This window comes from Melopsittacus undulatus, chromosome 4 (assembly GCF_012275295.1).
Source record: "Melopsittacus undulatus isolate bMelUnd1 chromosome 4, bMelUnd1.mat.Z, whole genome shotgun sequence".
NCBI lineage: Eukaryota > Metazoa > Chordata > Aves > Psittaciformes > Psittaculidae > Melopsittacus > Melopsittacus undulatus.
Genome location: NC_047530.1, coordinates 66,824,720 through 66,849,949, shown reverse-complemented (window position 1 = coordinate 66,849,949; position 25,230 = coordinate 66,824,720). Strand labels below are relative to the sequence as shown.

Here is a 25,230-nt window from a genome sequence, read left to right as displayed (position 1 = left end):
TCTTACCATATTGCTAGCACAGCTGCATAGTAAAACAGTTCAGGAAGTTGATGGCGTTACTTGCCATTTATACTGTTTTGTTCTGCTATTTAACCTTTGGGTGCTGTTTGACATTTTGCCTCCTCCAGAGCAGATTGACAACATAGTACCTTTACTGTTCTGATGAGACATTAACCCACAAAAAGAAAATAATGGATTTTATTGGTGTTGCCTTACTGAACCAGGTCACACTGTGACTACATACTTGCTAAATCTGCTGCATGGTAAATTTAATCTCAGTTTACCTTTTAAGAATAAACTTGCTACTTAGGGTGGCAGCAGGCAAATATATATTGAATAAGGTGCTGGGGAAGACACAGCTTTAGGTTCCCCTCATAGATTTCCATGATTCAATGTATGGCCTAAAAAACAAAGGCATATAAAGCATGCTAACTGTTCATAAGTATAGATAGCTCACTCTGTCATAGGATTGGAAGGAAAAAAATAATTGTGATAACGCTTCTTTTTTTTTTTACAATAAATTTCATAATTTATACAGTTCAGGCTTGGAGAATGCTTCTGCATCTTCAAATTGTAGGCATATTTTTCTCAACTAGTGATGCCAGAAAGAATTTAAAAAGTCATAGCCTGAACACTTCAGAGCAACTTTTGGTACTAAAGTATCATTTGGTATTTTTCTGGATTTCAGACTCTTTGTACAAATTCCCCAGACTGCCTGGAATGTACCTAACTTAAAATATATATATATTTAAAGCATATTTTAAACTTCTATAACCATACTCTGTTTAAAAAATTCTTTTTTAGTGTATAAGAAGCAAAATTTCTTTTTTAGTATATAAGAGCAGCATAGGCAACAAAGAGACTGCAGAACACAAGGTTGTCGAGTGATCTAAGTATTTATGTAATCTCTTAATACCATACCAAATGATCTAACTGTGCATTTGATAGTATTACTGAATAATATGCCAGGCATGCTCCACGCGTATTAAGTAAGTAAGCTCGTATTAGAGGTTCTGCAATGAAAAGCAACATGAGCATAAATTACTACATGTAATTTACATGTAATTTACAGCACTATCCCAAAGAAAACTAAAGGGGGTAATTTAAGTATATTCTCACCTTTTAAAATCCATGCTTGCTCTTTCTGTTGGGATGTCCAGCCACTGTCCAAAACTGTTGTCTTTGCAGGACTGGAGCCTCCACGCTGTTCCCCAGTGTTTGGCCGCATTAAATAGATACAAGACCAAATTCTTCATATATAATTTTCATTTGAACTACAGAAAAGAAATACTGCTCTACTAAAAAGATATATAATACTAGAGTCCTTCAATCTTTGCTAAAAGTGATGGTCTCAGATCCACAATCCTTTGCTGAAGAAGTGGAAAAAATAAAAAAATCCGTGTATCTGAAGCTTCTGTATGGCCTCAGAAAGCCTCTGTCTGTCAGGGAGTACCAGAACATAACGATTTCTTATCAGAGGAAAAATTTGCTCCCATAAGCATTTGGGAGCAAAAAGCGTATGTAATTTTACATCATACTACTGCAATGGGATCAGAAGAGGGGCCCCAGCTGTTAACAGGAATTGACGCTATGGAAATAACGACAGGTAGGGCTGAGATCTACCCTGTTCCGCGCAGCCGTACCCGCCGCGGGCCGAAGGGCACCCTCGAGCTCCCTCACGGCGCCGGCCCCACCCCTGCAGCAACGGCTCTGGGAGCCACGCGTCACTTCGCGCCTTCAACCCCGCTTGCCACCCCGGCGAAGCCCCGCCCTCCAGGCAGCCTCCCCATTGGCTGCGCTTGCGCGTCCCTGGCCAGTGGCCGAGCTGGGACGGGCGAGGGGTGTGGCTTCCCCAGAGGCGGGCGGGAATGTGGCTGTACTGCGCCTGCGCTCTGGTGGGGTGTGGGGTTTTGTGAGGGGTTTAGGGGGTCGTACGTTTACCTTCCTCTTCGTGTCGGGGCTGGATTGCGCTGCGCGCCCCGAGCTGGGCTGTGGAGCTGAGGCAGGACTCGCGGTGCTTGTCTGAGGACCCGCTCATGGCACAGAGGTAACAGCCGAGTGGCACTGCGGGAGCGCGGGAGCTTTGAAATGTAAAGCGTGGCTCGCGGAGCGTGCCTGGCAGCCTTCTCTGCCGTTCCGGGCGCTGGAGGGTCTGAGGGCCCCGGGGCGGCGTGGGCTTTAGTTAGGAAGAGGTCGGGAATGCCCGGAGTAGTCGGTGAGAGGAACCTGCTGCTCTCAGAGCTGCATTCAGGGCTCTGGCAGACAGCGGTTTGTGGTGGGAGACTGTCTTGTCTCTCTCTCTGAGATTTTGGCTATTGGCCAGAGGGGAGCTAAACCTTGAATACTAATTTTCTAATTAACTTCAGGTTAAGGAGAGAAAAAGCTGGTTGGCTCTGTTTGAGGTACTTGGATGTCTGTGAAAATTCTCATGTGCTTTACAGTGTTCAGGGATATAAAAGCTTTCTTGCAAGAACTGGGTTTGCAGTATGGTTATAATTGATCTATAAATGAATATGGGTATATGGGCACGAAAAGGAAGCACTAGCTGCAGTAAATAGCAACTTTATGTTTATGTCTCCTTCCTTGTTTTTCTTATGCTCAAATGCTTGTTTTTCATTCCTCTCATCGAAGAGACAATGTGATGCTTTACCCGTTTAGAACTAAAAAGCCACACTAAATAGATATAAAAATTGCAGAGGGTTAAAGTTGAGTTTATGCTTGAAGCTTTCCCATTTCTTGTGTATAGGTTGCCTGTTTTCAGATCATGTTATGTTGTTGTAATGAATTGTTATTTCAGTTTTCAGAAGAAAGCAACCAGCCTCCCTGACACAATACTTAAGAATGGGTTGAACAACAGATACTGTGTGTTGGAAGTCAGCATACTACAGAGAAATGGAAGTGATGCTGAGAAGCACTTGACAGTTACGGCATCTCAGTCGCTGCAAGATACAGAACTGTGCATTCTTAGGAATGGCTGGTAATCCATACAGGAATATAAATGTCTGAAAAGAAGAAGAAATATTGGGTTATTAAGTCAATTTTCTTTGTGTTAGCTTTGAGATGAGTCCTGAAAGTGATATGAAATCTTAAAGTAACCTTTATTTAATGCACTGTTACCAGTATATTAGTGTAATAGATATTCACCTTGAGAAAACTAATGTCATGTATCTTGTGTTGAGTGGGTTTTGCTACCTTGAAGATTTAATGTGTCTTTGTACTAACAAACAAGACAATAAACATGAAGGAGGCTATCTAAGTGTTGCCTTGCAACAATTAAAGTAATCTGCTAAATGATGTACCCTTATCATATGTATAAAGGTACAAAGCTATGCTTGTAAAACATGAGGTTTTATACAGTTTGTTAAAATAGTCTTAGCTTGAGCTCTTCTGCAGAAGTTTTTTCAAGCAAGAATAGGATTTTGATTTGGGTGTTTGTGAAGTGATTGCATGGTGTGTTACAGAAGAAAAGACTAGCTTAGTCTTCTGAAACACATAGGTGTGCATGTGTTACTTAGCGACATAATGACACTGAAATGGCTTTATACATAGATCTGGAATGACCTGAAGTCAATAGGATTTCCATGCATTCTGGTTTTCCTGATGTATGATCTGGTATTCAAAATGATTGAAGTTTTGTCAATAAAAATTCCTTTATTCACTTTCAGAATTGATTTAGGTCAACTTCTTAAAAAAGAATTGCAGTAACCTTCTGTTTCTAAGTATGTTGAATCTGCTTTATTAACACATAATTCCTAATACATTGTGTCCATAGCTTGCAAATGATTGTTCAAATGTATTCATTATAGGGAGTCTGTTCCAGTTGTTCCAGGAGACATAATTCATTTAGAAGGCGAGTGTAGCTCTGGTACCTGGATCATCGATGAACAGTCTGGATACCTCATTCTTTACCCAGATTTGCTACTTTCTGGTACTACAATATCAAAGAGTATTCGATGTATGAGAAGAGCAGTGCTAAGTGAAAGGTTTAAGGTAAGCGTTAATTCTAACGCATCAAGTGTATTAATAGGTTATTGTTCCACTGAGACTGGTGGTTTAGGCCAGTATTAAAATGACCAAGATGCTGTATTGCAAAATGTTATTAATAGCTTTTTTTAATATTTGCAGTGCAGTAACTTGGAATGGAAGCTGTTTTTCATTGAACTTCTGTTTTTTTCAAGAATTGTGGCAGAAATAATCCTATATTCTTAATATAGCTAATAGAACAAAGAAAAAAAATGTGTTTCCACTTAAAATTCTGGCAACTTTTTGATAATTTCTTGCCACATTTTGGATGGATGTGAATCCCTTGTGAGTGATCTGCCTCTTGTTAACCATATGAATACATAGTCATGCTTGGCCAAGTTAGAAGCATCTGAAAAAATCAGCCAATTCATTAAGAATTGGTGTGGCTGATTTGGTAATCTGAATCCAGCTGCTAGAACTTAGAAACAGGAGAAGTTTCCTGTGGTAGTATCAGCACTGATATGTGGCCCAGAAGCCACAGCTGCCAGTTTCAGCTGAGGAAGACTTCCAGATGTGGTGGGGATATAAATCCAAATGGGCCAGGAATCGTAATGGTGAGTACATGGGCTGGCTGGGAGCCTGTGACTAAAACAAGAAGATTAATAAAGCACAGGAGAAGACTGAAATGGTGTCAGTCCTTCATTAGAGGAGTAATAGGAACAAGCTAATCATTTGGAAGGTTCAATGCGGAAAGTTCTGACTCTGGGATAACACCATCCACCAATTATGAATGCAACCCACAAGTGCCAGCTCTGTGAAAGATACCAGTAAGTACTTAAACTGCAGTAATTAGATTTCCAGTTGTTTGGTTGTGGCTTGTGCAGAGGTCATAACTGATTACCACTTTCAATTCTTATGAGTCTACAAAGCCAAATCCTTGTGATGCTTACATGGGTTTCTTAGCCATTTTGGTGATATTTGGAATAATTCTGTGCATGTTGCTAACACACAGGAAACTGCTGCATACAAAAAGATAGTATCTGTAAAGTTGTAAAGGATTTGCATTAGAAAATACTAATATTAACACTACCCACAGGCAGAACTGCTCAAAACAGATTTTAATGTGTGCTTCTCACCTTTCAGTCACATAGTGACTAGCATATCCTAGCATTATCAGGGTTTGGATAAAAATGAGAGAGGAAGAGGGAAAGACCCATTTCAAACTGTTTTCACAGTCAGGTTTGAATAGATATTAGTGAAGTGAAAGCCCTAATGGTCTTAGAATTAAATAAGTGAGGGCATTGTGCAGCAAATAAAACCAAGAAATTTTATAGATATGTTGGCACGAAGTGGGTGTGAGTCTTCACATGCATACATGTGTTATGTAACATCTGTTGCAGGGCTCAGAGTCTGGTTCACGCCAAACACTTGTTGGTACAATTCTTCATGAAATATTCCAGCAATCAGTAACAAATAACTTGGCACAAGAAAAATTAGAAGAACTTGCAAATAAAATTGTGTATGGACAGAAGTATCTCAAAGAAATGTAAGTAGCATTGCGGGTGACTTTTATGTTTGGAAGACAGGGTAGGAGTGCTTGAACTCGCACGCAGACTTATCTTAGAACCTTATTAGCAGATGTATCTTAGTTTTAATTTAAAACACATAGTGCTAATAGTCTGAAAATGTTCTGCCAAATGACCTTGCTTAATGAAACTTCTTAGTAAGATAATGTTCTGTAGTGTAATTTGTCTTCCCTGCTGAGCAACTTCTACAGATCTGAGCTATGCTTCTGGAGTAACTGTGTGGCATGTTTTTTCTTTCAGGCCAAGCAGGTTGGAGTGTTTGTGCCTGTAACATTAAATTTCCAGGCATCTCCCAAAGTTGAGTTAAATGTGATAACTAATTTTGATCCTCAGGAGATTAACTTGAAACTTGTGAATGACCAAGCACTGTCTGATATTTTCATGTTCTTTGTCAGATTACTTAATGGCTCAGTTGTTAGAGGACCTTTAACCTGTTTTCTCTGCAAAGATGGTAGAAATGTGGAGTTGATGAAAATGTAATTTAAGTAATGTAAAAAAAAAAACCAACCATATATATATATATACATATATTGTTAATAATTGTATATTGGGCAATGTCAGTATCTGTTAGTCCCAGATGAGTTGGAAGTTAAAATTAATTAAAATATTTATTACACTAGTTCTGTTATGAAGGTAGACATTTTGAATTGTGACTTCTAAGGTGACTTAAAATCTTTTGTATCACTCTGTGCGTCTCTGGAACTGATGATGTGCAATTACTCTTTTTGTGTCTAGGCTATTAATTGTTAGGATTGAAAAGTAAGTTACATATGTCTGCTGGCTCTGCTCATTTGCACTTGTATAAACATTTTTGTGCAAAACTCACTTGTATTTCCCTGTTGCTGTAGAAAAATGGCATTATATCTACTGAATTGTAGAATGCCAGCACTGAATTATCTAATGCTACTCGAGTAGGTTCAGTTTAATGAGACTTATTCTTTCATGTGTATTCCTAACTGTAGCAACTGCAGATGATCATGATTCCTTTCCAATTAAAGTTTAAGATGGTGTAAGGCCTGTCAAAATGTATGTAAAGAACAAGAAGCACATCACTATTCAGGCAAAAAGCAAATGGCTGGTTTTCAATTTTTATTTTTTTAGTGGTTTCAATTTTACGTAAAACATAGGATTAGCTATTTGAAAATGCATGAGTCTGGTACCCCCCCTTTTTTTTTTTTTTTCTCACAGTCTAGCTTTCATTTCATCACATCTACCATGCTGATGCTTTCATTGAGTTACACCTGACATTTCGAAGGCTACATCAGAAATGAACATGATGTGTTCTTTTATAGTTGTTGTTCAGTTATAGTTTTATGAACAAATCATCCAGTTGAACCTTAATGAATCTGCCATTATCTACAATTTATAGACGCTTATTAAACGTGATAGTTATTTCCATTAATTTTGTTGCTATTTCAAGAAAAATCTTTTTTGTATCAGCAGCAAATCTAATATTTCTGCCTTATCTGCATGGCTTTATTTTTAGGTATCATTTAAATCTGAGACAAACAGAAATACTGAGGGAAGTGGAAGAGTATTTGCCATCATTTTTGAAATGGGCAGAAGACTTTATGCACAATCCAGCTAACCAGAATAAAATGCAACTAAAACTGTAAGAAGCCAGAATTAAAAGTTAAAACTATTTTACGTTATATATCTTGTTTGGTTCACCTTTCATGTTTGGATCAACACTTTTTATGCAGATCTGTTTTGCATATGGAGCTAGTTTATGGCCTTACTTCCAGAATGGCTAATCTTGAGCACTGCATGTTTAGCTGCCAATATGAGCACTAGGGAAGACGTTAAACATTTTGTCAGTTCAAGGTGAACGGATTCAAAAATCATACTGGTCTTAAAATCTTTGTAAACTAGGTAGTACAAAGTAGAAATTTTAGTAATTAGAAAAGCAAACATATTTGATCTACTATATTAGAAGTTACAGGCCAGGCTTGATGGGACTTTGAGCAACCTGGCCTAGTGGAAGGCATCCTTCCCCATGGCAGGGATCTTTAAGGTGTCTTCCAACCCAAAACCAACTCATAGTAGTCTATGATCCTATTATTACTGTAGGCATGTGCAAGACTACAAATCCAAATATGAAATTATTAATGAAATGCTGTTCTTCACTAGGGTAACATTTTATCATTTAAATGTTTATTTTACTCAGCTGCTGCTAAGCTCTTTACTATGGCTTTCTGCTGTTCATAGCCATGTGTGAAAGTTCTGCTGATATGGTAGATCTGAGTAAAAGCTGTGTATGTATAAAGTCAGTGTATATCCTTAAACTGTAAGAAGCTGTGTGGTTAGCTTGATAATGCTGGAGGGAAGGAATGCCATTCAGAGGGATCTTGACACGCTTGTGAGGTGGGCTGATGCCAACCTCATGAAGTTTTAACCATGCCAAGTGTAAGGTCCTACACCTGGGTCAGAGCAATCCCAGGCATAGCTACAGACTGGGCAAAAAGGAAATTCAGTACAGCCCTGCAGATAAAATGAACATGAGTCAGCAGTGTGCGCTTACAGCCCAGAAAGCCAACCGTATTCTGGGCCGCATCAAAAGAAGTGTGACTAGCAGGTCAAAGGAGGTGATCCTGCCCCTCTTCTCTGCTCTCATGAGATCTCACTGGGAGTATTGTGTGCAGTTCTGGTGTCCTCAACATAAAAAGGACATGGAACTGTTAGAACAAGTCCAGAGGAGGGCCACAAGGATGATCATGGGACTGGAGCACCTTCTGTATGAAGACAGGTTGAGAAAGTTGGGGTTGTTCAGCCTGGAGAAGAGAAGGCTGCGTGAAGACCTCATAGCAGCCTTCCAGTATCTGAAGGGGGCCTACAGGGATGCTGGGGATGGACTCTTCATTAGGGACTGTAGTGACAGGACAAGGGGTAATGGGTTGAAACTTAAACAGCAGAGGTTTAGACTGGATCTAAGGAAGAAATTTTTTACTGTGAGGGTGGTGAGGTACTGGAATGGGTTTGCCCAGGGAGGGTGTGAATGCTCCATCCCTGGCAGTGTTCAAGACCAGGTTGGATGAAGCCTTGGGTGATATGGTCTAGTGTGAGGTGTCCCTGCCCATGGCAGGGGGGTTGTAACTGGATGATCTGAAGTTCCTTTCCAACCCTAACTATTCTATGATGTTAAGAACAAAGTATTTTAGAGTGTGGTTATTCAGAAGAGACCAAAACCTATTAAAACCAGTTAATGTGCAGTTTAAAGTAGCTTTTTGATATGATGGCTCCTCTATAAGGGGAAGAGTGTTTGAGTGAGACTCAATGCACTTAAGATAAAAAGTTAGTGCTTAAAGAGTACCTATATTGCAAAGCCATAAATATTAAATTACAGCACATTTTAATATTTCAGTAGTAAGAAATAAAGGAAACTTAACTTCCAACTTCATTTTTTTTCCTAGGTCCAATGATGGAAAAACAGAAGATTTCTCTTGTAAAGTAGAGATTGCAGATATCTTAGACATTGAAGAGAATATATGGTCTCCCAGATTTGGATTGAAGGGGAAGATTGATGTTACAGCCAGAGTGAAAATCCATCGCCAGCCTGGAGTACAGTGTAGGGTAATGCCATTAGAGGTCAAGTCTGGCAAGGAATCTAATTCCATAGAGCACAGAAGTCAGGTACAAAAAGCACGTGTCTAATTCCACTGTCAATGGCTATGTTTTTTTTTTTTTATTTTATTAGCTGATTATTTTGTCTTATGAATATGAAACATTTCGTATGTGGTATCATCTAGATTTATGGATGGCTGATCCTAGCATGCCTGAAGCTGCTGGTACAAAATGAAAATGAACTGAGCAGTGAGAAGTATATATGTTTGCCACTTTCAAATGCATTTGTAGGGTGTTGCTTGTTTGGGGCTATTTTTAATCTTGGTGTGTCTGTTCTTCAGTCTCTTCTTACTGTATGCAAGTATTAGGTTCAGGCAGACTGCTTGAAGAATTAGTGTTATACATCTTTCTGGTTAACTGGCCTGATCTAGAGGTAGTAGCCTTATGTACAAGCTTCTGTTAAGGAAGACGCCTTTTGATTGAAATCCTTGGCTAGGTGCTTACTACTTACAGCTTCTAGATTAGTTGTCATGATAGTGGCTGCTTAACCATACCAATAATGGAAAATTTAAGTATGCTGTATAAAGTATTTTGGTTTTAATACCTTGTAATAAGTTTTATATATAATGTTTGCAGGTTATTCTGTATACGATGTTGAATTTGGAACGGAGGGTAGATCCCGAAGCTGGATTTCTTCTTTATCTTAAAACTGGTACTATGTACCCTGTTTCTGGAGGTCGCATGGACCGAAGAGGTAAGGTTGTTCCCTTTTCCCACGAATCTTAATTATCTTAATTAAAATGAAACATTTCAGTAATAGTTATAAGGTTTACTCTTATAAAATTATCTGTGCTTAGGGATGTGTTGCTTGTTACAATGTTACCAATTCCAATAAGTTTATGCTAAGAACTTAATTGTTCCATTAGTATTCCTCTTAGGCTTTGCTATAGGTTTCTTAGCTGACTAAAAAGTTGATAGCTAGTTACTTTGACTTAGTATTACAGACAAACACAAAACCATACCCTTCAGCTTAGTCTGTTTTTAATTCTTTGACAGAATTAATGAAGTTAAGAAACCATGTGGCCTTCTACTTAATGCACAGTACACATGAATCTGCCATGGGAAGACAAAATTCACAGCTTGCTGCTTTGCCTCCTGTAGTAGATGACAGTCAAGCCTGTAAATATTGCTCCCAAGTCCACAATTGCTTTCTATACGGCAGGTAAAAAGAGAAAAAGTTTTGACTCATATTTTTAAATAAACTTGAATAATTGTAGATTTTGATATTGTGGTTTCATTTTTGTGGTTGACAGCCTGTTATTTCTTTGAGGATCCTTGCTCTCCAAAAGAATGCTCCACAGACCCCACTGCAGCTTTTATAGTGCAGGTCCCTACTCTCACACACACAATGTGTTTGCTCAGGTACACTTTCTGCAAGGCAAAGTCTGAGATAAGCCTCAACAAAATACTTGATGATAATAACTGATTTCTGTTGCATGTAAGTAAATAATAATAATTTTAAAAGGTATATTCTTTCACCTCTCTGAAATAGCAGTCTTTTAAGGCTGAATTATGGCTGGACAGTAGCTCTTTCACTTTGACTCTGTAGGAAACTGCTTTCCTATAGGGTATCACACAAGTGCTGATACTGTTATTTACTCAGGACAGATGCATTGATATTACTCTGCTAAAGTGTTGCATCTCCTGTTGAAGAGAAGTAATGAGCAAATACTTGACAAATTTTCACGTAAAGTTATTGAATTGTTTTAAAAACAATTAAGTTTTACTCTTGTTTATATGCTGCGCCAAAAAAAAACCAGAACCAAAAATGTATATTGAAGAGATCGAATGAGGTATGTTAAAACAGGAGAGCTTTTGGGATAATATTGTGTAAATATAATGCATGATTGTTTTTCACCTTGTAGGGGTGAAAGTGTAGGTTGAAGGAGCTAGATTAATGGCCATACATGATAGGTTTTTGTAAACTAGTTTTTTGTGAAATATTACTTCTAATATTCAGTTGTTAGAGCAAGAGGATTATTGCTAACTGGGTAGCTGTTCTGCAACAACTTTTTTTTGTTGCATTTTGTATCTCTGTTCACCTATAATGTCTATTGATACTTAGTTTCGAGATAAATTGAATTTAAGCCTGCTTGTGTATTAACTATTAAATTCCCTTTCCTTAGCTAAATCTCAATATAGTATTCATACATTACAGAAGAGGAATAAAAGATCAACTGTCTGAATGTATAAAGTACTATCTTTGAAATGTCTTTAACTGTTCCTTGATTAACTTATTGTTCTCCCTAATTCAAAATCATAGAGATGATGTAAAGTTAGTAACATGAGATTGTTCACATGAATAAAGGATATAGATTAATCTATCATCACTGAAATGAAGTTGAATCTATCTGGTATGTTATGGTATATATTTAGATCAGCATTACTTACATATAGACTTACAAGAAAAAGAAGATACAAGTTTATTCTTTCCTGTGTTTGGCTCTACTTCTAGAGCTGTAGAACAAAAGATGGACAGTGTGTCTTTTCCTCCTGCTATGGTACCCATTATTGAAAGAGAGACCCAGCACCTGAAACCCTCCCACTTAGAGTATTTCAGCCTGTGGTACCTAATGTTAACCTTGGAACTGCAAAGTGGAGAGGGTAAAAAGGGATATAAAAATATATGGATGATGCCATCTTTGGAAAGGTAAGATGTAAATTCCAACTTGGTGCAAATAATGTTCCATTCAGTAACAGGAAATGAAGCATTGTAACTCGTCTTCTCACTACAAGGAACACGAGATGTTTTCTAGTGTAGAATAGTGCTTGTAGAAATGGTCACTTGTGCTGCTTGCACAGACAGAGTTTTGGTGAGATTTTATTGGTTTTATATTTGTTCTATTTTTCTTTATTTTATTTTTTTTAAGTGACACATAGGAAGCAGCAAATGGCAGCCTCAGTCTTCAGAAGCCTAGCTCGTTGTGCCTTTTTCCTGAGGGCATACTTGGCAAACAGTGATGCATTTTGGACTGTACTCCTAGGTGTGGCTGTGAATGTGGGTAAAAGCAGACTAAAGGCTCTTGTTGGCTGAAGTAGCATGTTGTTATGCATTATCTAGTCCAGCAGCTGGGAAAAAATAATTGGCAGTTAGTAGGCCCATTTCAAGGCATCTCTAAAAGTGAAATATAGCTGAGTTGTTTTAGGTGAAACAAGCAACTCCATAAGCAAATATGGAACATTTTAGTGAAGTGGATCTGTATGTTTTGCTATTTGCTTTTTAACAGGAGATTATAGGTATATTTAGGCTAAATATTAGTCTGTTCTTGGAGCAAGTATAAGGGTTGACTACTTAATCGTCCTGGTTCTTGGTGTGCGTGGTTTGTGGGGTTTTTTTGTTTGTTTTTTTGTTTTGTAGCTTTAGGGATTTTTGTTTGTGGGGTGTTTTTGTTTGCTGGTGTTTTGGTTTTGGGGTTTATTTTTGAGGGGGAGTGTCTGTTGGGTTTGGTTGGTTTATAGGTTTTTACTTTTTTTATTTAATATTTCTCTCACTAAGAATGTCTTAATATTAAAGCATATATATTTTTCCATTATTTTCAGAGAGAAGGCTGGAGATTGTGTTGGGAACATGATCAGAGTTGAAGAAGTACAGGAAATTTCAGAGGGAGAGTACCTACATATCTTCCAACGTGGAAATGGTACCATCCCTGGAACAAACCTATTGGTTGGTGATCGAGTGGTTGTGAGTGGAGAGGAAAATGATTTACTTGGTTTGGCTACTGGCTATGTTAATGAAGTCAGTGTGACAAAGATCTCCTGTTTATTGGACAGGTAATAGAATGCAAGGCAAAATATCTGTTTGAAGACACTATGATACTGGCTTCAGGAAGGGTGCTTTTGGGTGTCCTAAAAGGTCTGATATGTTCTGACTTCTCTGGCTGGGCCTGGGGAGATAACCTTCAGAAATTCTCATACCTTGACTGAGAAGTTCAATACTTGGTCAGTGTCTATGCCTGCCTATTTAACTACGTCGTTTGAATAAAAGCATGCTTGCAAATGTCCATTTACTTGTGACTCCAATATGAGACTGTACGGATACAGCGATTACTGTACTAATAGTAATTTTTGCTATCTGGACGATACTGTCTTTGAATTGGGCTCCAATAGTGTTTTATTTAGGTCAGTTAAGTGTGTTTCTTCTAGTCATTGCTTCATCCTAGGACCCCTGGCAGATAACATTTAACACTTACTAACAAGTCTTTAATCATCAACATACTGCTTGTAAACAGAATTATTTTGTCCATCTTACTGTCACCCTTCAGGAATTTGTCAAAGCTCCCCAAGAACGTCATATTTAGGTTGGATCATGAAGAAGGCAATTTTGGCATAGGAGTCACTTTTGAAAACCTTTCTAAATTGATGAAAGATTCTCCAGTCAGGTACAAGAAATCAGATTAATTTCACACTTTGAGTATTTTCAAGTGAAGTTTCTCAACTGATTACTCTTCTTGGCTGGTTTCTTTTATCCACAGTGAAAGGCTCCGCAACTTGATAATTGACTTCCACAAACCACGTTTTATTCAGCATTTGAGCTCTGTCCTTCCTCCAGAAGCAAAGGAAACTGTTGCAAATATTTTAAAAGGTACAAAGTGACTTTCTCCAAAATCCTGTTAGGTAGTGCATCTCTATAGCCAAAATATTTATCACACTAAATATAAGGGTGTTTTCCTACTTTTGGTTCCAGTGGTAGTTTTCTGCCTAAAAGTTAAAAACAAGTTCGTACCTTGCATGTTTTCCTTTGATTAAATAAGTCTTAAACTAGTTGGAACACCTGACCAGATATTTGTGTACAGCTTTATTTTACTCCTGTTGCTGCAGCTTGTAATTTCAAACAGTGTACTGTATAATTACCTTCCTAACCTTTACGAAAGGAAGGAACAGGGAAGGATCCTGGGATAGAGGAAGCAGACAGAGGGTGGAATGAGTTAAGCTTTGGTGTAAGCATTTACTTGCATAATCACTCTTGTTGACTTGTTGGCTGTTCTGTAGTGTGTGATAATTTGTGGTGCTTTTTAGTATCTTTTTTAAAAACAAAACTTATTTAGGTATGTGGCAGTGTTTGGTATTTGGTGGTAATATTGCATTGTTTTCTGACAGAGTGTTCTGTGAAAGCAGAAATTTAACTGAATTCTCTTAGAGTAAACAGAACTTTTCACTAAAACTCAGTTTGAAGACTATTTTTTTTTAATTGAGCTTTGCCTAGCTCAAATAGCTGGAATGTACTGCTTATTTACATCAGGCTGGGGAAGCATAGCTGTGACATAATGCTGCTTCTAAGCAAAATGATGCTGTATGTGCAACTCATTTCCCTTTTCTTTGAGCTGTATGCTTGAATGTGATAGTGGGTGTGATAAAATAGAAATGCCGGTACACGATATCATATGGAAGTGCAGAAGAGAGGCACAAAAGGTCTAAGAATAAAAATATCTTCAGTGTTTTATTTCCAGTAGTACAAATGCTGTATTATGTGTTTTGTGTATTATGTTTAATATCATCATTTCACTAGAACATACAGACTTATGCTGCTCAATTTTTTTTCTTTAAGGGGTCTAGTTGAGGAGGAAACTATAGTTTTGTTTTAGTAACTTTAGCAATTATTGTAGTGTTTATGAAGTATAGGCATTTCATTTTGTTTTTTCTTCTTAAAGGTCTAAATAAGCCTCAGAAACAAGCAATGAAAAAAGTGCTCCTTTCAAAAGACTACACACTTATTGTGGGCATGCCTGGAACAGGAAAAACTACTACAATATGCGCTTTAGTAAGATTGTGTACCTTGATGTTTAAATTGTTTTATGAGATTTAGAGGGTAGCATTAGACAAATTGTGTCCAAAGCATAGTGCCCAAAATTGTTGTGACTTAGTCTACTAGTATCTGCGTAATTTCACAGAAAATGCATTTCCTTCTACTTAAGAACTTACATTTAGTATAACTAAAAATGTGTTTTGTGGAGTAGGAGTCTTTTGTGTAGGAATGTATTTGGGAGGGAGGAGATTCGAAGTGTGATACTTAATCACTTCTGTGACACTTTAATATTAAAGTGCTTTGGCCCCAGGTGTCCTCAAATCCTGAGTTACAGTTTGGAAAAGGAATTCAGTAACTTCACTGTAAATTTTATAAATCCATGGTGCTGCAGCTATGTACAGCCTGTTAGCCATCTCCTCTAGTTAGTGGTTCTCTTTCCCTAGGAGTGGACTATAGGAGCATACTGGATTCAGACTGTGGGCTGAGCAAGTTTTTCTTGAAATTGCAGTGTCATCTCATTTCCAGTTGTCATCAACTCATGGGGAAAGAGGAGGCTGGGAAGCAAGCAGCTGCTGCTATCATCAAATCAGCCTGTTCTGCTGAATCTATTGTGGATAAATTGTCATGGAGAACAGTGCTTGTGGGAACTGGCTGCATGACTTCTTCTGGCAGTGAGGATCTTTAGAGTGCAGTTCCTTTTCAGTGCAGTTTGAGTGCCTGTGGATTTTCTTAGCTCTCACTGTTTGTGACATATATAGTAGGCCTGCTGTTTATGAGAACTATCAGGTCTATTGCCCATATTGCTTTGATGATAGCTAAATGGCAGGTCTGGTGAGAAAGTGATATAAATGAAGTCACGCTGGTTATTTGCTCCTTCTAAAACTTTGTGGTTTTTACCTAGTCAAACATGGGATTGCTGATTCTTCTTTATGAACTAATACCTTTTCCTTCCCTTTGCAACTCATTAGGTGAGAATTCTTTCTGCTTGTGGCTTCAGTGTTCTTCTGACTAGTTTTACACACACTGCTGTGGACAATATCTTGCTAAAGTTAGCCAAATTCAAAGTGGGTTTCCTGCGCTTGGGACGAGCTCAGAAGGTTCATCCAGATATACGGAAATTTACAGAAGAAGAAATTTTCAGGTCTAAATCAATTAAATCTGTAGCAGATCTGGAAAAGGTCTACAACAGTCAGGTGAGTAGAGTTTTTACACTAGCCCTGACAACTATTAAGGGATAACTACATTAGTATTATGGTTCGTTGGATGCCACAGGGAAGGCACTCATCCCAAAGGTGTGTTATTGCTATATGAAATCTGAGCTGAAAAAGATTACTCCATCTCTTCAATTTCTTTATAGCAGTAATGACCAATGTTAACTATCTGAAAGTTGAAAATAATTGTTTATGTCTACTAAAGGTAACTTAGCTTTGTAATAAGTTCCAAAGAGTCCAGTGCCTTTATCTGAGATTTTCTAGGGGGGTGGGAGTAGTGAACTGCTGCAACCATCTCTATCATTATGCACCTGTTGCTGTTGTGCCTCTCTTTTTTTTTTCTCCCACTTGTGCTTGCTGGGCCATTAATACAGTGAGCAGATGGGGAAGAGGAAATGGTGTATTGTAGAGCTGACCTGGCCAAACACTAATTTTTGATTGAAAGATAAGTGCTGCCTGTGTGAATATCAATGCAAACCATAATGGGAGCTGGGTAAACAGAATCAGTGGCAGCTTTCAATTAAATTTCTTGATAAGAATGAAGCTTTGTGATAGTTCGAATAAATGCCAGCTTTGCAAAAGATGCCATTTACTTGTTGTGTTGATAGGCATTGCAGGGGAATGATTAAAGTCATAAGGAAAGTGACTTAATGTTTCATGTTCTAGTCATTTTGTATTGCAATGGAAGCACAGCACTGTAAAAAATTGTGCTGCAGTTTTATCTTTGGGATTAAAAAAAACCCAACGGAACACGTAATTTTCCACAGTACTCATTTCAGCACACTCCATAGATTGTATATGCGTAGAACCTGATATATTGAATGCATGGCAGGAATAAGTTATTTACTACAGTCTGCTATAAGGTGGTTTTGGTTTGTCCCTTGAAATCAATACAAGCATATGAGACCAGTAGGTAACTAAGGTGTACTGGTCTGATTTTGAAGATCAATAATTTGTTTTGATTTACATTTTAGTTTAGTGGAATTTTTTTATTCTTTTAATCTGGAAAATGTAGTACTAAAGGGTATAAGATGTGTCTTATCCTTAAAATGTGTCTCAATTTTCAGGCAGTGGTAGCAACATCTTGCATGGGAGTAAATCACCCTGTCTTTGTTCAGAGGCAGTTTGATTTCTGTATTGTTGATGAAGCTTCCCAGATAAGCCAGCTCATCTGTCTGGGCCCGCTGTTCTGCTCCAAGAGGTTTGTGCTGGTAGGAGACCACCAGCAGCTGCCTCCACTTGTACTGAATGCAGAAGCAAAGTAAGAGAAAATGCTACTGGACAATTATTAATAACATGAATTTTTGGAAAAGTTTTGCAGTGTTTCAAGTGACACATCTTTGGGTTTATTTTTTTGTTTTTTGACAGAGAGCTTGGCATGAGTGAAAGCTTATTTAAAAGGCTGGAACAAAACCAAAATGCTGTTGTCCAATTGACTGTGCAATACAGAATGAATAGGTATTTTAAACTTTTATCTGCTATATTGGGGTTTTTAATGTTGTGGGATTGAAAATGCAAGATTTAATACCTGTTCTTGTTTGTTTAATCGTTAGCAAAATTATGTCACTGAGTAACATGTTAATGTACGAAGGCAAACTGGAATGTGGCTCAGAGAAGGTATCAAATGCCACTGTTAACTTGCCCAACCTAATAAAATTGGAACTGGACCTTGCAGATGCCTCAAAAACATGGTTGAAAAATGTACTTGATCCAGGCACACCTGTGTGTTTTCTGAACACAGAGAAGGTAATGTTCTCTTTTCATTATATTCTCCCTTCAAAATTGTGGTTTTGATGCAAGTTCTCAATACAGTGAACATGTAAAACATGTTCCAGCAGTACCTGTATTACAATTACATCTAAGAGCAGCAGAGAAGTTTAACTTGGATATTGTAGACAAATTGAATGTGCTATAAATTTTCTTCTCGTGTACAGAGTATAACTCAAAGTGTGTGGCCATATTGGATGCCCTTGCAAGCTTAGAATGACCTCATTTCCAGTGTCCATGGTGTCTAGGACGTGTACCAATGGCAGGAATAATTGCAATTCTCCATTGAGTTTCACAGATGTTGTATACACTGAAGTGTGAGGGAGGAGTAAGTTGCTTTAGGTGTGTCCTTTAATAGATACTCAAATGTTTGCCAGAAAAATGAAACCCTATAGGGTGGTTAAGAATCGTGTAAAGAAACTGAATTCTAGATAAAATGAGCATGAGTTTAAATGCATGTGGAAAAAGACTAATAAATTAGTATATATTTTCAGTTTTTGATCTAAAAGGAAACACAGTGTTTAATTAGTGACTTAGAGACTTCTAAAAATGCTTAAACTAAACAGGGGGACCTTTTCTAGTAATGCCTCAGTAGCTGCTGTCCCATTCATAGAAAAGCAGCTGGTTGATCCTTGGGAAGAGGTTTATTCCAGCAGAGAACTGGCTGATACTGTTCATCTGTTAATCATACCAAAATTGGTAATCTGAAAGCTAGACTTCCTATTCCTTTTTTGTTTTTCCTCTTCCCTACAAAGCCCATTCTCAGTACGAGACAGCTGCTGTTTGTAGAACCAGCATGCAAGCTTCACTTTCCAAAATGCTCCTGGTTTTAAGATGTTAGGCTATAATGTCATCTGTCTCTTTTTGGGCTTCCTGTCAAAATTCCATGTGTTGTTGTAGTCGTGGGGTGGGGGAAGGAGGGAACCACCCCCTTTCCTCAAAACACAATAATAAATAAAACCAGCCTTTATTTTGTTTTCTTTGAGCTGCTTTTTGGCCCTGTCCCCTCCTCCCTCCCATATTCTGTTGTTCTTAGTGTAACCAGGAAAAAATACTAAATGACACTGAGCAAGGTAGCTTAGATTTATTCTGCTTATTTTTTGGGAAAAGACTCTTGGTTTCTGATTATTAATGTGACATGTTTGTTACAGTAAGCAAATGTGTTGGTTGCTTTTCTGCCCAATCCCATGTCAGTCTGCCCATCCTCTGACAGGTTGGGTCAGAATGTTTGAAAATTATATCCTTGACTTATTATCAGTCTTCTGAATAATTCTAGACCAAAGTTGTTTTAGTTAGGTTTTTTTGGTGTCTTATGTGAATATACTATCATAAGCATTACCTGGCTTTTAGAACTCTTGTCCCCTGAACTAGTTCTGTAGTCTTTGCTATGTCAATGCTAGTATGGATAGTAATAAGCAGTTCATTAAAACTGCTTTTCTGCTTGAAGTAAAATTAATCACATGCAAATTTGGAGGCTTCTCAAGTGTGATGTTTTCAGAATAGTGAATTTAAAAACAAAACAAAGCCTGAAGGAGCAAACAAACCCATAACAACAAAAAAACCCCAACCACCAAACTCCCAGAAAACAGCATAGCTGTAACAGTGTAGCTTAGCTCTTAATTCAGCTGTGGTGTGACAGGTCATTACAGTTGAACTGAGTGCATAATGGCAGTGTAAGAAAAGTTAACTTACAGGAAGTATTAAGCTATGTAGCTGTTGAGACACAAGCTATGGTGAAGCTGCTGTTTTGGAAAAGGCAATGGAATTTTCTAATATGAAGGAAAATATATTCTGCTTCTGTATCCAATGTAATGAAAATTAACTATGTCATGTAAAAAGCTTTGACATGTATAAGAATAGGATTCTTGCTGAAGTGTGTAGTACCCTACTTAACACAATACAGACTTTTTTTTGTATGTGGCTGTAATCCTAAAATAAATGGTGCAGTAGCCTACTATTAATATATGTATATGTGCTGCCTCAAAGACCACTATTTAGAGTTGCAGGTGTGTTGCACATGGGTTTGTCAAGCTCTATTACATTAATTTTCTGTTCAAGTGCAGTGCTTTAGCATGCTGGGTAATGAACATAGATTACACTTAGCGAGCTTCCCAGTCAGTTAAATTCCTGGATTTGTGATGTTCTTGATGCATATTGTACAGTGTAAGATTTTATACATGGTGGCAAGGAGATGCCACTTACCTTCAATGCTCTTACGAATATTAACGATGTATTACTTTACTTACATGTTAAACATTATAGTGATCTCCAAATTCAGCCATTTGGATTATATTGGGGTGGATGTTTGGAGAACTAAAACTAGTTGTAATAGGATTCTGAGAGTGTTTCTTTATGTCAGGCTATACCACATTCCACTTTAAGTGTCAAAATAATTTGGAAGGAAAACTGAACAAAGTAGCATCTAAGAAAGCAAAGTTGACCTATGTCACTAGTATCAGAGGCAAGTAGTGGAACTGGTGAAGTAGTAAATGACAGTAAATGGGAATGGTAGTAAATGGAATTTGGAGCCAAAAAGTAGTTTAGCTGCAGTTATGCTCAGTTTTGGACTGTTTGTAAAGAGGTTTGTTGCTTGACCCCAGATGTTTAGCTGTGCCTCAGTTTACTAGAAGGACAATATCAGGGACACATTTACTACTAATAATACTAGTTGAACTTTAGAGAAGGCGAGAGCTAAGCAAAGAGAATAAATTGTAAAACTGACACTGATATAACAAGAGTTTACATTGTAAGCTTGGTCCTGCCTTTATGGTCTCATTTATACATGATGCAGGGATTCAGTACTACCATTTTGGATAGTTCTTCCTGTAGTTTTAAATGTAGGCTTTGAAATGGTAAAAAAGAAAAAACTGCCATTGGAATGGGAAAAATTCACTGTAAACATTCTTGAGTGGAAAGCTTTAAAACAGAAGTCCTGTGTGAAATGCAGTTTGTTCTGTTACTTTGTCAGGCTGGGAAATGTCTGTGTTTTTTCAAATGATGCATATTGTGTGAACTGTAAAGTCTAAAGATCAAGATTTGCAGTTTATTAAAGTCACTTGCTAATACTAGGAAGTCATTTTAGTAAATTGTTTTAACTAGTGTTGTGTTGGCGCAGGAGTCACGGACAGTGCTGAGATGATCAATGTGATCAAGCGATTGCCAAACTTTATTCAGATACAGTGCTCTTCTTATACCCTTACACCCTTATGTACCTTGGATACTGAGCTCTAATTGGTTAGTCTAGAGGTTACTACCATTTACAAAGCTAATGTTTATAACTTGTTATACTTGCGATTAAATACCTTACTCTAAAAATACAGTGGGAAACTACAACCTTGGCAGAGATCCTTCTCTGCACGTTTTCAGTGGAAAATTACAGAGGCCTAACAAGACAATTGACCTTGCTTATGCCTGCCAAGAATCTTCTTACTTTACAGTAATAAGGCTCAGGGTATTGGGATCGCTCACTACGTGGCCTTGGCTCTTAAAGAATTCCCACAGTTCTGCAAATGTATTCTGAAGTTATTTTACAGTATAGGCTCTTATACTCTGTAAAATTTAACATTTAGTTGTATTTTTTAATTAAAACTGTTACTATAACCATATATGATATGGAGATCAGAACATAGTATGTCACTGTAGGTTAGCAAAAGTCATTATTTTCTGGTTTGTTTTTATAGGTTCCAGCACCAGAACATGCAGAAAAAGGTGGTGTAAGTAACATGACAGAAGCTAAACTAGTACTCTTCCTCACATCCTTATTTATTAAGGTATCTTTAATTTTATCACATTGTACAGAGGGTCAGCTTTATAATTAATCACTTTTATGCTGCTGTAGTAGTGGACACTATATGTATATATGTATATATATTTGGGGGGGGGAGGGTTGTTGGGTGGTTTTGTTTGGTTTTTGTTTGTTGGTTATTTTTTTTGTTTTCCTTCTGTTTCTTCTTTCAGGCTGGCTGTAACCCTTCAGACATTGGCATTATATCACCATACAGACATCAATTAAAAACGATCACTGATTTGATGGCAAAACTGAAGGAGAATAGAGTGGAAGTCAACACAGTAGACAAATACCAAGGAAGAGACAAAAGTATCATAATTGTATCTTTTGTTAGAAACAGCAATGAGGAAAATGTAAGTTGGTCATATTAACTTTCAGTTGGTTTTAACAGATAAACCACTAATTTTCATAATGCATCTACCTACATTAAATTCTGAAATATAAGAATAATATATAAATTTATTTAACAGCTTGGCGCTCTCCTGAAGGACTGGCGACGTCTTAATGTTGCTATCACAAGAGCCAAGCACAAACTAATCATGGTGGGCTGTGTTCCATCCCTGTCCCATTATCCGCCTTTAGAGAAACTGCTCTGCCATTTGCAGTCTGAGGCAATGATATCCTTTTTCTCTGTGCTGTTCTGTGAAAGGGGATAGGTAAGATTGGCTTATTGAAATAAGAATGGAAAGATCTTTGATTAGTTAGGTTATACTTTTAACACTTATTGGCAACACAGTCCAAAATGTGATAATCAAATATGCCAAAAATATACTTGAGATGGAGCTAATAAATGGATTTAGAACCTTCAATAGCTTCAAAAGCAGAAGCAGTTCATGCTGATTTGCAAGTCAAATGGACATTTTCTAGTTCTGAGGCCTGAATTTTTAACACTTCATGCTTTTGTGGGTGTTTTTGGTGATCTAGGCATCTAATGTCAGTGTGATTTGTTTTCCACCTAAATACCATGCATTTAAACACATAAGGTGAGAAAACTGTTCACAAGTAATGCTGCTAGAATGGAAAACAGTGTAACTTTCAGGTGACTTGCTTAATTCTTTCTTTCTCTGGCATTGTACTGAATTTGCTTTACCTACGGCTATTTCCATGGCTTGTTTAAAAAGGAAAGACCTTGTTAGCTACTTTCTTTGCAGACACCAGTACATACTCAAACAGGTTTTGTGGGTTTTTTCTCGAAGTGACGATGTCAAAGTGCTTCCTTAACTTCCTACATCTTCAATCTTCCAGCAGGGGCTCATGAAAATCTGCACATGTGTAACATTCTATGATTGTGAAGATGAAGAGTTTTACAAGTGTTTGTATATTTCCTTCTGGTGCTGCTTAATTTAAATGATTGCTTAGTGGAGTGTGAGTGCTGATGTGAGTTGTTTACTCTGAATGAAGCAAAACCAGAAACAAGATTCAGTTATTTTAAAGGTTTCCTGTTGGAAAAAGAACAACACATATTTCTGTCTTTAAGATGATCAGTTTGGTACCGATGTACTTCAGACAAATCAGAAATATGAAGTACTCTTCCTTCAGATTCTGGATAGCTACTTTTATTTTCACTTTTATCTTGATAAGCAGTTACTTGCATAAGGAAATGAGGGAACTCCAGTGCTGCATTGTGTTATAGTTTTCTGAGCTGAGTTTGGTTTTAAAGACTTTAAAATGTAGTCTACATACAGTAATTCCATCTATTAGAATTCCTAAGTAAGATGCTGTGTTGTGCTATTTGGGGAAAAAACGAAAAAATAGGAAAATTTCTCTTCCTCAAAGACTCATGATGTTTCTTAAAGGGTGCTTCTGATTTTTTAAATACCGAAGTATTTATTATATATAAATATATTTTTATATTTATATAAATAATGCAATTAATCTATTATAAGGATCCCGTGACTTTTCTAATCTCTTGATTTTTGCATACATCTGGAAGAAATGTGATGTTGATTCACTTTTATGAACTAACGTATTTAGCAGGTAAATCTAGAGCAAAATAATGCCCAGAGAAGCATCTTATGCCCATATGAAGATCATAGTAAAACGCTAGTTTCAGTTTATCTGATCTGTATTTTTTTCTTAAACAGAAAACCCCACAAACAACCAACCTCCTCAGAACCTCAGAATTAGAGATGCAGCTTTATGAATAAGTTTACATGCTCAGGTTGTATGTTTTGTGAAGATGAATGTACAATGCAAAATATTGTTTACTTAACAGATCTGTTTTTGTTTTTTTTATACTACCTCACACTCTAGATTATTACTGAGAAACTTCTTTCCAAGGTTGCTGGTGGAAACCTGAAAATGGATTTTTTTTTTTAATTTTATTTTTTTTTAATCAGTAGTATGTGCTTTCTTTTGCATCAGTGTCAAGTATTTGTGTGCATAGATAGTTGCAGACAAGCTTGTAGATTTTTTTTTAACTGCTCCCTAACTTCTGTTATGTTTGAAATAAAAGTTTGATGTTGCTTTTATTATAGTCCTTTATACTTTTCTAATACTTTGCTTCATATAATCAATATTTTGAACAGTACAAAACCAGTTTGAATAATTAACAGGATATCCTCCATTTTCAGGTGAAAATGCGCACTTTTTCAACAGTGTATGTGCTCTGGGTCTTTCAAAAGGTAGGAATAGGGTAAAATATACTCTTATTACAGAATTTATTTCAGAATAACATGCCCTTATATAAAAAGCTTTTCTTTCTGTGTGTAGGATCTATGTGTATAAAACTCCTAAGGCTTAACTTTTTTCTTAGACTAGGTTATGCTTATCCAGAAAATTATGTATGTGCTATTCAAACATTAATAAATAAAGCTGAGGTATTGCCCTCCCCCTACATATTTGCATCAGACACAGGCACAAACCAGTCCCATATTTCCTTATCTCCTTCTACAATGCATATTTTCTTCTTGTTGCATGGTAAAATTTAGACTGAGCAGAGATCTACAGTTTCAATATTTTGATCTAGTACCCTCAAACAAAATTGAGATGTGATTTGCTAAAACACTCTTACTCCTTTGATATATGTGCATTAGAATGCATCTTGTAAAAAGCATCACTTTTCCTGTTTGCCTTGGAAGGCTGCTATGAGGTCTCCATGCAGCCTTCTCTTCTCCAGGCTGAACAGCCCCAACTTTCTCAGCCTGTCTTCAGATGGGAGATGCTCCAGTCCCCTGATCATCCTTGTGGCCCTCCTCTGGACTTGTTCTAACAGTTCCATGTCCTTTTTATGTTGAGGACACCAGAACTGCACAGAATACTCCCACTGAGGTTCCATGAGAGTAGAGTAGAGGGGCAGGATCACCTCCTTTTGACCTGTTAGTCACGCTTCTTTTGATGCAGCCCAGGATACAGTTGGCTTTCTGGGCTGTGAGCGCACACTGAAGCTGGCTCATGTTCATTTTCTGATTGACCAGCACCCCCAAGTCCTTCTCCGCAGGGGTGCTCTGAATCTCTTCTCTGCCCAGTCTGTAGCTGTGCCTGGGATTGCTCCGACCCAGGCGTAGGACCTTGCACTTGTCATGGTTAAACTTCTTAAGTTGGCATCAGCCC

At 37.5% G+C, this 25,230-nt stretch overlaps 1 protein-coding gene across 1 annotated transcript; it reads left to right on the top strand.

Annotated features, from left to right (window-relative positions):
• The first annotated feature begins 1,947 nt into the window (after positions 1-1,947).
• On the top strand, positions 1,948-24,043 carry DNA2 (DNA replication helicase/nuclease 2). The gene is made up of 21 exons (XM_005153681.3): positions 1,948-2,047; positions 2,798-2,977; positions 3,807-3,990; positions 5,364-5,509; positions 7,036-7,161; positions 8,960-9,179; positions 9,747-9,864; positions 10,167-10,332; positions 11,626-11,820; positions 12,711-12,941; positions 13,433-13,549; positions 13,643-13,752; positions 14,819-14,928; positions 15,882-16,106; positions 17,192-17,385; positions 17,493-17,582; positions 17,678-17,870; positions 21,572-21,661; positions 21,849-22,031; positions 22,149-22,295; positions 22,908-24,043. Exons 1-21 carry the CDS (start codon positions 2,037-2,039, stop codon positions 22,962-22,964), a joined length of 3,093 nt encoding a protein of 1,030 aa, XP_005153738.2. The 5' UTR covers positions 1,948-2,036; the 3' UTR covers positions 22,965-24,043.
• The last annotated feature ends 1,187 nt before the right edge of the window (positions 24,044-25,230 follow it).